This window comes from Orcinus orca, chromosome 3 (assembly GCF_937001465.1).
Source record: "Orcinus orca chromosome 3, mOrcOrc1.1, whole genome shotgun sequence".
NCBI lineage: Eukaryota > Metazoa > Chordata > Mammalia > Artiodactyla > Delphinidae > Orcinus > Orcinus orca.
In genome coordinates, this window is record NC_064561.1 from 105073966 (window position 1) to 105086733 (window position 12768).

The 12768-nt window shown below is 36.6% G+C and overlaps 1 protein-coding gene across 1 annotated transcript; it reads right to left on the reverse strand.

Moving 5' to 3' along the window:
• Positions 1-2737: 2737 nt before the first annotated feature.
• Positions 2738-3764, reverse strand: LOC101279858 (DNA helicase MCM9-like). Its single transcript, XM_012535388.3, has one exon. It carries the CDS (start codon positions 3603-3605, stop codon positions 2871-2873), a length of 735 nt encoding a protein of 244 aa, XP_012390842.1. The 5' UTR covers positions 3606-3764; the 3' UTR covers positions 2738-2870.
• Positions 3765-12768: the final 9004 nt, after the last annotated feature.

The window sequence follows — 12768 nt, forward strand, 5'->3', positions numbered from 1 at the left end:
GAATCTGTGACAGAATAAATTAACTAAAAGTGAATCTCAATTTGTCTACCTTACCCAAGGACAAAAGATAAAAAGCTTAGATTAAACAGAATTGCCTATATCCTACCAAACAAGATGGGACAAGAAGCATCATCCCTATCTTCAAAGCAGACCTTGTAACAAAAAATAACACTCAGAACAGGACTTTTTTAAGTTAAATATCCTGTTCATTAAATAGAAATGAATAAACCCAAACCATATGCTCTTAATTAGATTCTGAAAATAATTTAACACACCCTTCTTTTTTTAAGGCAGCAGACACTGAATATTAGCCAAGAAATATTAAAATCTAAGGAGCACTTGAGATCACCTTGCAATTTCAATTCTAAAAATAAAGAAAATCACTGTTTTCTGGCATTACAAGCAGAACATTAGTCAAGAAGTAGACAATCTTTATGTCACGAAATGGAACATAGCCCTCTGGAATTGTAAGTTCACTATCTACAGTTCTTGGAAAATTTTCCTCATTGCCTATGTTTCTAATTTTAGCATTATAGTGCAAATACTTATTATTTAAATGTATCTATCCCTAAAAACTCCACAACTTAGATTATTATAAATTTTAAATATCATCTATAGGAAAGACTTTGAATCCCTGCTACTCATAGTGTGATGCATGGACAGTAGCACAGGCATTACATTTGGAACCTATCAGATGCACAGAATTGACAGCCTCACCTCCCAGATCTACTGTGTCAAAATCTGAATTTTGACAGAAATCCCCAAGTGATATATATGCACATTACAACTTGAGAATCACTGATTTGGCCACTAGCACATAATTAGCCTTCTATGTCTATTAATAACCTTTTGGTGATTTCTTTTAATTATTTTTTACAAATCTAATCCAATCCCCCAAATATACTCACTTAAAAGAATTACATGGTGCCACTGAATGAATGGAAGGGATTGCTTTTGCAGGTTACATTTCATAGTAGAAAAATATATAAATTGAATGGAAGAAAATCTTAGAAAAACTATGAAATAGACCAAGTTTCCTTTCTGTGACCTAACACTATGCTCACAAATGACAATTCCCTCACAAATGTCCATTTCCCTTTCAACCACAGTTTTCTCCCTATATTATTCTTCTATATTGTTTCTTCCTTTTCTTTGAGAGGATTATTTTTTTTTTAATATATACATGTTTTCATTTATTCAGATATTTGAGAGACAGATTCATATGATCATCAGAACAATTGTGAGGTATACGTGATAGTCCAAGGCAATAGATACTAATTTGAAACTTGCATGTTTTTCCATAGTAAATGTTACTGGAAAAAATGTTATTTTCAGAAAGCTAAAATTCTTACTTTTACAATCCAATCTCTTTGTCCCCTCTATCTTCTGCAGCATATTTACCACTGCAGCCACCCTGGTCAGACCCATCTTTGATCTCCTGCAGCACTTAACAGTTATCAGTACACAACCTCCAACTTTATTACTCTGCAACGTCAGACGGGGGTTCTTAACTAGACTGTAAATTCCTGAAGGGCAAGGATTATGCCATTTATGTCTTCTGATTCTCACAGAGGTTTGTAGCAATGGATAAATGAAAGACAGCTGATGACAGACTGCTTCCATCCATTCTCTATTGTTAGTGACATGTGGAAGAAAAATAGCTTAAGATTTTTTTTTTTTTTTTCTTTTTTGCGGTACACGGGCCTCTCACTGTTGTGGCCTCTCCCGTTGCGGAGCACAGGCTCCAGACACGCAGGCTCAGCAGCCATGGCTCACAGGCCCAGCCGCTCCACGGCATGTGGGATCTTCCCGGACCGGGGCACGAACCCGTGTCCCCTGCATCGGCAGGTGGACTCTTAACCACTGCGCCACCAGGGAAGCCCAGATTTTTTTTTTTTAAGTGCAGAAAGAATTTAGTTTAGATGAACTGCATGAAAACATCTTAATCTCTATCAAAGGACATTTTCATGTTCTGGCTAAGCTCATACAAGCACTGCTTTGCTGATCCAGACATTACAGATTCTGGTTAAAATCTAGAGTCTTATATGAACAAAGTACTTTGACACAGCCTTGTCCATTTAGCAGGCAAACCATGATCGAAGCTGTTATTTACTTAGAATACTGTTTAGACAAGTATGAACTGTTAATATATTTGACATAATTTCAAACTATGGGTTGGTGATTCTTGGTGGAAGGGGAGAATATTTTGACAAGGAATTATTCTTGACTCTAGATACTGAACTCTGTTTCCATGGAGCCTTTGCCTCATCATTTTAATGAAACGGCAGCTCAGTAAAAATGAGGCATTTGGAGAAGCTTAGGGTTAAGAAAAGGAAATGATGGAATTTAGAGACATAAAGCATTTTCGACTTGTCCAGTAGGGGAGCACTGAGATATGAAATAAGAGGTCAGACATACCTGTTACTGCCCAGGGGACACATTGGTGCTAGTTTTTTTTTTTTAATAGAGATTAAGGGGTTCTTAGTGAGGGTGGGAAATACTTAAAGCAGGAAATGTTGAAGTTAGTTGAAAGGCAATCGTTGACAACAATCATTTGCATTTTCTGACCCACCTTCAATTTAAATTAAATGTTAAACAGCCAGTGGAAATTGCTAGGCAAACAGTAAAAGCAACAGTTTTCAAGCTGTTTGGAATAAGAGGAGGAAACACAAAGGATAAGCTCTCACGGGCAAATCAGGTGCAAATCAGGTGCTTCATCTAGCAAGCAGCTAGACTAGATCGCTGAACTCCAGCCCAGCTTCTTTCCTGCTATTACCTACCTCCTCATGCCAGTCTCTGTTCTCAAGTTCCCCACACTCACTTGCCAGTGATCTTGGGAAAATAAAAAGTGGCTTTTCCTAGTCAATACTTTAGGACCTACTATATAAGCTAACATTCTCACCAGATTTGCAACTGTCTACTAAGTCATCTTCCAGGATAACCTTCATTGTTCGTGGGATACTTCCAACAGATAGCCTTTGAACCTGTTCCTGAATTTTGATTTCCTGATAATCTCTACACCTAGTTGGAGATGAAGACAAGTCTGAGAGGCAAGTGAATTTTGCAGAATCACAGCTCTCCAAGCTGGGACATGAGGATGGCCGACAGAAGGTATAATACTGCTCAAAGTCGGCCCTGACCACAAATACATGCTTGCATTTGTTGCACATGTAATCCCGCTCAAACTCCAGGATCTTCACCAGACTCGTTCGAATCACTGTCCCAGTGACAGATAAAAAGTGTCCCACATCCTTGGTTCTAGGGATGTGCTCCCTCACCAGCTCAGGACAAACAGGCAATCCTGATATCCTGGCGTGAAGATTCTGCTTCATGGAGACACCTTCAAGCTGAGAAAGGGACTGGAGAATTGTCAAGGCTGATCTTTGAAGTGCACTATCAAAAATAGTTAGCACTTCATTAGGGAACACGTTGAAATATTCCCCGATTTCCATGTTGGTCTCAAAAAGGGTCATGGCATTAACCACAACTGGGTAATGAGCATCTTCATCTCTTTCCTTCAAGATGAGAAGAATATCGTTCTTATGGTATTCCGAAACATATGACTCAAACACTTGACCAACCAGTGTAACTTGATCGCTATTCATCTTGGATTGGCGGATACACGGTGTAAGAAGTCACCGAGGGCTCAGTGCTCCCGAGGCCGAGGGGAGCGGAGAGTTCAAGCCGATCGGCGGGGTCCAAAGAGGCGGGAGGAGGCCCGGGTGGGGGCGGGGCGGGGCGCGCGCGTGGGGCTGCGCGGGGCGCCGTCGGCCGCGGGGGCGCGCAGGCTCCAGCGCGCCCACCTTGCGCCCGGACGAGATAGGCTCCACGCGGGCGGCTCTGCCGGCCCCGCGCTCCCGAGGGGCGCCGGGACGTGCACTGCCTCAACTTGGCGGCTCAGGTGGCTCTTCCAGGTGGAGAAGCGGACGGGCGCGCGCCCCACCAGCCGCCGCGGGACCGAGAGGATTACTTTTGCCAGTATTTTGTCAAGCCTCTAAGTGTTTTTTGTTTTGTTTTTGCATGCACTTAATATCTAAAACAAGGTTTCCTTTCTATTCTCTGGGGGTTTTGTTTTTATTACATATCTAAGTTGCACACACACAAGACTCACAACAGATGTAAAGTGCTTAAAAATAACAATAGAAACATAAGCAGAATTGAGAGCCCAGAAATAAACCCATGCATATACTGTCAACTAATATTTAACAGGGGAGCCAAGAATACTCAATAGAGAAGAGACAGTCTCTTCAATAAATTGTGCTGGGGAAATGGGACACTCACATGTAAAAGAATGAAACTAGACCCCTATATTACACTACTCACAAAAATTAACCTTAAATGAATGAACGACTTAAAGGTAAGACTGGAAACCATAAAACTCCTAGAAGAAAACATAGGAGAAAAGCTCCTTGACATGGGTCATGGCAATGATGTTTTGGATATGACACCAAAAGCACATGCAACAAAAGCAAAAATAAGTGGGGCTACATAGAACTAAAAAGTTTCCACATAGCAAAAGAAATGATCAACAAAATGAAAAGTTAACCTATGGAATGGAAAAAAAATATTTACAAACTATATACCTGATTAGGGGCTAATCTCCAAAATATATAAAGAATTCATATAACTCAATAGCCCCCCCCAAAAAAAGTCCCAAATAATCCAATGAAAAATGAGAAAAGCACCTGAATAGACATTTTTCCAAAGAAGAATATAAATGACCAACAGGTACATGAAAAGGTGTTCAACATCACTAATCATTAAAGAAATGCAAATCAAGACTACAATGCAATATCACTTCACACCTGTTAGAATGGTTAACATAAAAAAGACAAGAGGTACCAAGTGTTGCTGGGGATATGGAGAAAAGAGAACCCTTGTAAATTGTTGGTGGGAATGTAAATTGGTACAGATGCTATGGGAAACAGTATGGAGGTTTGTCAAAAAACTGAAAATAGAGTTACCGTATGATCAGCAACTCTACTTCTGGAAGTATACTCAAAGGAAATGCAAACACTATGTTGAAGAAATATCTGTATCGCCATATTCACAGCAGCATTATCTACGATAGCTAATACATGGAAACAACCTAAATGTCCACTGACAAATGAATGGATAAAGAAGTTGTTATCCAACTCCACAATGGAATATTACTCAGCCATCAAAAAGAAGGAAATCCTATCATTTGCAACAATATGTATGGACCTTGAGAGCATTATGTTAAGTAAGTCAGACAGAGAAAAACAAATACTGCATGAACTCACTTATACATGGAATCTAAAAAACAAGAGCAAAAAACCAAACTCATACAAGAAGTTATAAGAGGTGGGAGGTAGTAGGTAGGAGAACGGGATAAAGGTGAGCAAAAGGTACAAACTTTCAGAAAAAAAAATGAAACATAAGTACACCTAACACTCATTTTTAAATAAAGAAGCCCCTGTGTGCTCCTCCCCAGGAAACCATATTTTTAAATTATTTTGATGCTTTTATCTTTAATTTTACAAAGATAACTATATCACTTAACAGCATATTATTTGGTTTTGCATGATGTTATATAAATGTAGTCATTCTATTTTGAGTTTTTGATTCAGCATTATTTTCCTGAAACCCATTTTATTTTGACATAAACTATAATAGATAGATTTTCATTGCCACATAATAATCCTGTCTTCTTTCAATGGGTTTTGTGTTATTCCAAGTCTTTAGTTAATATTAACAGCACCATCACGAGCACACTTATATGCATTGCCTGGTGCACATGCAACACTTCTAGGACACATGCTTAAGAGTGGAATTGCAGGGTTGTGGGGAATTCACATCTTTACATTGTTAGATAAATGTTCTCTAAGTTGCTTATTCAGAACCCTCTAAGAACTATCCCTCTAAGAGCTACACTGTGGTCATCAGGGGAGAAAAAGCCTCAGGACACTCAGGTAGTTGGGGGGGAAAGGCTGGATGAAAGGGCTGCTGTACACATACATTTAAAGACATCACTCCATTTGTCCAGGAAAACATTCAGTATCCATGAGAGAGGTTATACTGAAGATCTATAAAGCAGGCCCTGTGTTTGTCCAGAGTAGGAAAACATTAACAATCTCTTTGTAAGTTAAGTGTTCAACTTTTAGGATGTGTGACATGAATCACTCTGGCTTATGGAGTGGTAGCTTTCATCACACATTTATACCTATATACTTATTAATGTATAGACCTACCTCCCTAGTGACTGAAAGGGACCCTTGACAGAGATAGACAAGAAAGAGAGGCCTTCCCAATGAGCATAGGTTAATGCTAAAATATTTTTTTAGATGTAGTATAAAGTATACTGTTGAAGTTGTTTAGCACTACATGTATATATTAGAAAATGTGTAACTTAAAAGATACATTGAGATAGCATTTGCTACCTGAAGGAGAAAATCTTGGACCATCTAGAGAATAGGTATATTCCCATTAACATATTGCAGTACCAAATTAATTTGGAATGTCATTTTGCAGGAAGATGAGAGACCCCAAACTCCTGACGTTGTCCTGTACGGGACTTGGATGTTTTCTGCATTATAAGCATCACAAAGAGAAAAGCACACAGAATAAGAAACTACTATAGAATGAAATGGAGTATCAGCTAAGCATTTGTTCTACTATCTCCCTTTTGCGTAGCTGAAAAAGTGGGTGGTTCCTGGATTAGGCCAGGAAAATGGGATTTAGGAGACCCAAGGATCCCTTCTACATGTGAGTGTAGAGTGTAAATACAGTGAGGAAGGAGCTTGGTGATGATGGCCTTTTGTAGATCAAGCAGTTAGTGGCCAGGAAATGGAACAGAGATGCCAATATACTGGTTAATGGTCTGTGTATGAAGTGGATTTAGCTGGATGACCTCAAATACTACCTTTCTAACTATTTATATTGCAGGGTTTAACAAATACAACTTTCCTGATTAGAAAGTAATTCTTATAAATCTAATATCCTGAACTTATCAATACTTGGAATTAAAAGTTATCTTAGATGCTTCAAAACTAAGAAAAATTTAGTAAGATTTCACTTCAAAATCAAAGCCTAAACTGATTATTTACATCACTATTGGATCTTCAACACTGTAACTACAAGACCTTCTGAATGGATATACTCTCATTCTTTTATATTCTTAGGACCATATCACTCTTAAGGATACCTAATATTTTATCAAAGTGAGTTTTCTACATTTTGCTTATTTCTGTCTACCTCCACTTCACACATATGTATGTGGGGAAGGAGGCTGTGTGTGCATTTTAACTGTTATTTCTCATGATTCAGAAAATACCATTTAATTAATAGTTATAGTTTCTATTTTCTTCATTGAAGCAATAAAATAGACCAGATGACTTTGTTTTAGCTCTGTGATTCACAGTGTTTTAGATTAAATGTGTTTCAATAGACCTCAGCGATTTTTCTCCTTTTGATGCTCAAATTTCCACAACTTTGGCCTGAGAGAGTCGCATTAACATTCACTTCTGTGACCCTTTGACATGATGTCATTAATATTTAAAAGCCTCCTTGCTTTCAGGCACTGCATGATTTTCCAGTCTCAATTATAGATTCTTCCTCCTAATACCCTTATCTTCAAGGAAGTCTGGTTCACTTGAGCAGAAAAATACAATTAACAATGAGAATCTGGACTCTAAGGTGAATGATTTCAGTGAACAAAATCAGAAAAGACTGTTCTTTTTCTTACAAAGTGATACATCCATGTTGAAAGTTCCAACTAAGTTCTAATAGCAAATAGTTTCCATTAAAATTTTTAATCCTATACTGTATTTGTATCTGTTTAACTCTAACACTGAAAAATTATTACATCTATTCAATTAAAAGTCATTACCTATTTGCTTTACCTGCAAACCCAAGAAAATAAATCCAAAATTACATGACATTACAGCAAACAAAATAATTTAATGTTCAAAATTTTTCTACAGTTTCCTTTGTTCTTAGAATATAGCTCACAAATGATATTTGATCAAATTACTTTGTTCTGGAGCTGCTTTCAATCTCTCATTCTATGTGGTTATGTAAGTATTATTTGATGGACAGTTTGGTTCCTTTTTTTTTTAGTTCACTTTCAATTTTTAAAATGTTGGCATTCTTCTAAGCTCCTAAAATATGGAGGCTCTCAACTACTAGTCTTTCCTTAGTAGCAGAAAAATCTGGAAGAGAGAAGAGAGTCCTTTCTTCTTTGCCATAATTAAAACTGATCAACGCATGCTCAAAATTTTTTGATGATCTCATTACCATTACCTGGTCCATGTATGACAACTTCCTAGACAGTTACAGGTGCAACATTAATATACATGAATATTATATATTATATTACTTGAATAAGCCACCTCTACCTCCTGTTGTTTTCAGTACTGTTAAAATCCATGTACAACCACATAGGTAACTTATAACTGTACCAAATGACATCCTGATCATAAGGCTTTTTGATTTATCTGCCCTTTTTTCCCCTAAGGTATAAGTTTTATAGTCAATATTTTCTTACCAGCATATCATGTTATATAGTGCTAAATCAAAATTTATCACATATAATCCAAATATTCTTTCAATAATAGTTGTAGACTTTAATTTTCCTGCAGGGTGATCAAAATATATGCACAATCTTGGAATCCCATTAGATTCCCAGTAAGTACAGGCATTTGATATTTGCATGAAATCTTTTGACTCATGAACAGAATTCAGACTTTACTTCATATAGATTACCAATGTCTCTTTTTTTAGACTTTTTTTATTGCAGTATGGTTCATTTACAATACTGTATTAATTTCAACTGTACAGCAAAGTGATTCAGTTATACATATATTTTTCCTGATTCTTTTCCATTATAGGTTATTACAAGATAATGAATATAGTTCCCTGTGCTATACAATAAATCCTTGTTATTTATTTATTTTATATATAATGTCATGTATCTGTTAATTCCATACTCCTAACTTATCCCTCTCCCCTTTCCCCTTTGGTACCCATAAGTTTGCTTTCTATGTCCCCTCCCTTTTTTTGTCTAAGCTGGTTTGAATTAGGTTTCTGTCACCTGCAACCAAAAGAGTTCTGATTGACACAGTGGGAATGTCTCTTAATTATTAACAAACTTAAAGAAAAATTCAATTTTTAAGAAGGCTTTGGATAAGTACAGGCATTTATTACCTTATTCTATATGAATTCAAACTCCCAAATGCCAATTAGGAATGTTAGGAAATATAACAGAAATATATCAAATAAACTATAATTACAATTTTTAAAACAGCCATAAAAATGTATCAAATTGTATTTTTAACATACAGTTTTTCCAGAAAATACAGGTGGAAAATTTTTAATAAATTCATATGATTTAAAGATCATTTGCATGAATACTGCTAGAACTAATGTATAAAATATTCCAGTTTTTACAATCATAGCACTCCATTTTTTTTTAAGGGAACAAATTATTTCATCTCTAAAACTGATATTGGCAGGCGCCTCTGACAACTTGTCCTACAACAGTGAGGTCAAGTACTACCTCTTCTGGGGCTCTGAAATAAATGTGGCTTAGAAAATAAAAACAAACATAAAACAGATATTAACTTGCAAGTTAAAATAGAGCTAATTAGAGTTATATATATTTTAATGTAAGCATTTATTCAATGTCTTCTGATAAAGATTTTTGTCTCTTCAATGAAGAGGCATGGTCTTCACTGAACTAGACTCTAGAACTTGTTCTGGACTTGAATATAGTATCTGCAGACTCTGAGCTGTTACTTGAAAACTAAGAGCCCTTACAGATAATAACTTGAGGATCAACTACTAGTCTAGGAATTTTGATAAACACTTGCAACCATCTTCAGAGAAGGGAAATCAGAAAGCTTGTTGGACCCAGGTAAAAGAGTTAAATATGTCCAGGAACAGCAGAGTTGCTGATGTTTACTTTTGCATTCATTTTCTGAACAATTACTATATCCTTTTTTTTTTTTAAATAGTTACATTTCCTACAATATGACAGATAGAAGAAATAGGTTTCATACTTCCCCTAGGTGTGATAGTTTGGTCTTTTGCTCTCAGGGGCTTTTTACAGGTATTTGAGAAAACTTCTCTCCACAATGTTTTTGAAGTCTTTAAAGACATCTTGTAACCTCTTACGTAAGAGGCATAATTGTGTTTTCATTATTTTTTCTTTTTTGTTAAATCTCATCCTCCCACAAATTTTTTGAAGACATGTAAAGTTGATGGAGTGTTCCAAGCTTTACCATTAGGTATTTTAATATATCCTAATTAAATCTTTCAAAAAAGAAAAAAAAGTTTTGGTGGTCATATTTTGACATCTTCTAGAAGCAAACGCTGAGGAAAGGATTTAAGAACAAATAGTTTCTTTGTAAGGTAATTCCAGAAATAAGCAGCCAGAGAGAATGAGGAAATGAGACAAGGACAAGATGAAAATCAATAAACTACGTTATCACTGTGGGTCATCAGAATTCAGTACTACTGGAGAAACCTAGGAGACAGTGAAGAAGTATTCCTCAGAAATGTCAAACAAAGGGAGCAAGGAAACTACAGTATTTATCTCTCAGTATCTTGTTGGCAATTGGCTGATGGCAGCATGACCACCATGTTTAAAAAATACCATAGTAGATTGAGACACAGATCCCACCTGGGAGATCTAACAAGGCTTACTGATATAAAGGATTCAGAAATAAATAAGCATAGTCACTATATACAGCAGAGGGATCAATAACTTTATCTAAAATCAGAACAAGGTATAAGCTTATAAGGTCTCCCTAAATATGGCCATTCTTAGAGTCACACAATTGTAGATAATTAGTCTGATTGACAGTGTCACATTAGACCATCTGGAAGCTTAGCTATACCCCTCCAACCCAGCTTTGCGTACACAAGAATGGAACAGTTCTGCACAATCTGGTCTGGATACACACTAGGAACTACCTCAGCTGAGCTGGGTTTACTTTTTCAATCTGGGAGTTATATAACCACAATATGTAATCTGACTACAGAACACATAAACAAGAAAAATATTAAACCTAGTCCTATCACCCACAGCCTTCCCAGGATAGCACATCCTGGTCCAGGCATTTTCTTGGACTGAGATCTCTGGAACTAAAACTAGGGTCAGTTATCCTCATATTTCTCAGATCATGCCATCAGGCCCTTAGATACACTGTGTGTGGACCTGTCTTACAGTTGCTAATTTTTATCCTTACTGAAAGAAACAAAGATAACTGGGAAATAGATTTGGATTAAAGTTGCCAAAAACAAAAGTTTTAACTTACTACAGTGTCTAGTTCATAAAACCTTTCTCCTTCTATGTCCCATTTTGTCTTATATCACATGCATTCATCACAATTACGGCAGAATTTCAAAATCAGCATATCTCAAGGAACCCAATCTTTCTGTCACCAGACTTATTCTCCCTCTCTTAGCATTAATTTTATTGCTAGACTTTTCTGTTTGTCTAACTCGAAACCTAACATTTATTTCTCCCTCACATGCCACATCCAATCAATCTTCAAGGGCTATAAGTTTTGCCTTACCAATCTCTAGAATATATCCCTCAATGGTCATAGTCTCAGCTACAGATTTATGTCTAGCCCTCATCCTTCCAGCTTAGCTACTTAGGGAGCTTCCTAATTGGATTTATTGCTCAAGTCGCATCCCACCTAAATCCATTCTTCACAATGCAGCTCTCAGAATGATTTCCTAAATTCAAATCTTATTTGCCTACTCAAAATCCTTTCATAGCTGTCAAACACAAGCATTTTTGTTTAACTTAGGATGGATGCTAATGCCTGCATCTTTTTACTCCTTTTGATCTTCCACAGCAGTATTTCTAGTCACAAGGTCTCATACTTTATCTACCAGAAATACCAAAATCTTTGTAGTTTCCCAAACTTTCCTTGAAGCTTCAGCCCCCTTTACACATGACACTCTCACTTCTGAGAATAATCTGTTCTTTGCCTTTCCAACAACTGCCACCTTCCACCTCAGTCATACTGAAATTCAAACTATAAATGTTGTGACTAAAATTTTTTAAATTTCATTGAAGTATAGTTGATTTACAATGTTAATTTCTACTGTACAGCAAAGTGACTCAGTTTTATATATATATATATATATACACACATATACACATATATGTATATATATATTCTTTTTCATATTCTTTTCCATATGGTTTATCACAGAATACTGAATATAGTTCCCTGTGCTATACAGTAAGGACCTTGTTTTCTATCTATCCTATATATAATAGTTTGCGTCTGCTAATCCCAAACTCCCAGTCCTACCCTCCCCAACCCCCCACCCCCTGCTTTGGCAAATACAGGTCTGTTCTCTATCTCTGTGAGTCTGTTTCTGTTAAGAAGATAAGTTCATTTGTGTCATATTTTAGATTCCACACATAACCGACACCATATTGTATTTGTCTTTCTGACTTTCTTCACTTAGTATGATAATCTCTACTTCCATCCATGTTGCTGCAAGTGGCATTATTTCATTCTTTTTTATGGTTGAGTAGTATTCCATTGTGTATATGTACCACATCATCTTTATCCATTTATCTGTCGGTGGACATTTATGTAATTTCCATGTCTTGGCTACTGTGAATAGTGCTGCTATGAACATAGAGGTGCATGTAGCTTTTTGAATTAGAGTTTTGTTTGGGTGAGTGAAGAATTTGACCTCAAGGAGGTTTAGCCTCTCCAGAGGATGATCTATGACTGTCTACCCAAGTCATGGTTCTCTCATTCCCCTTGGCCAGTG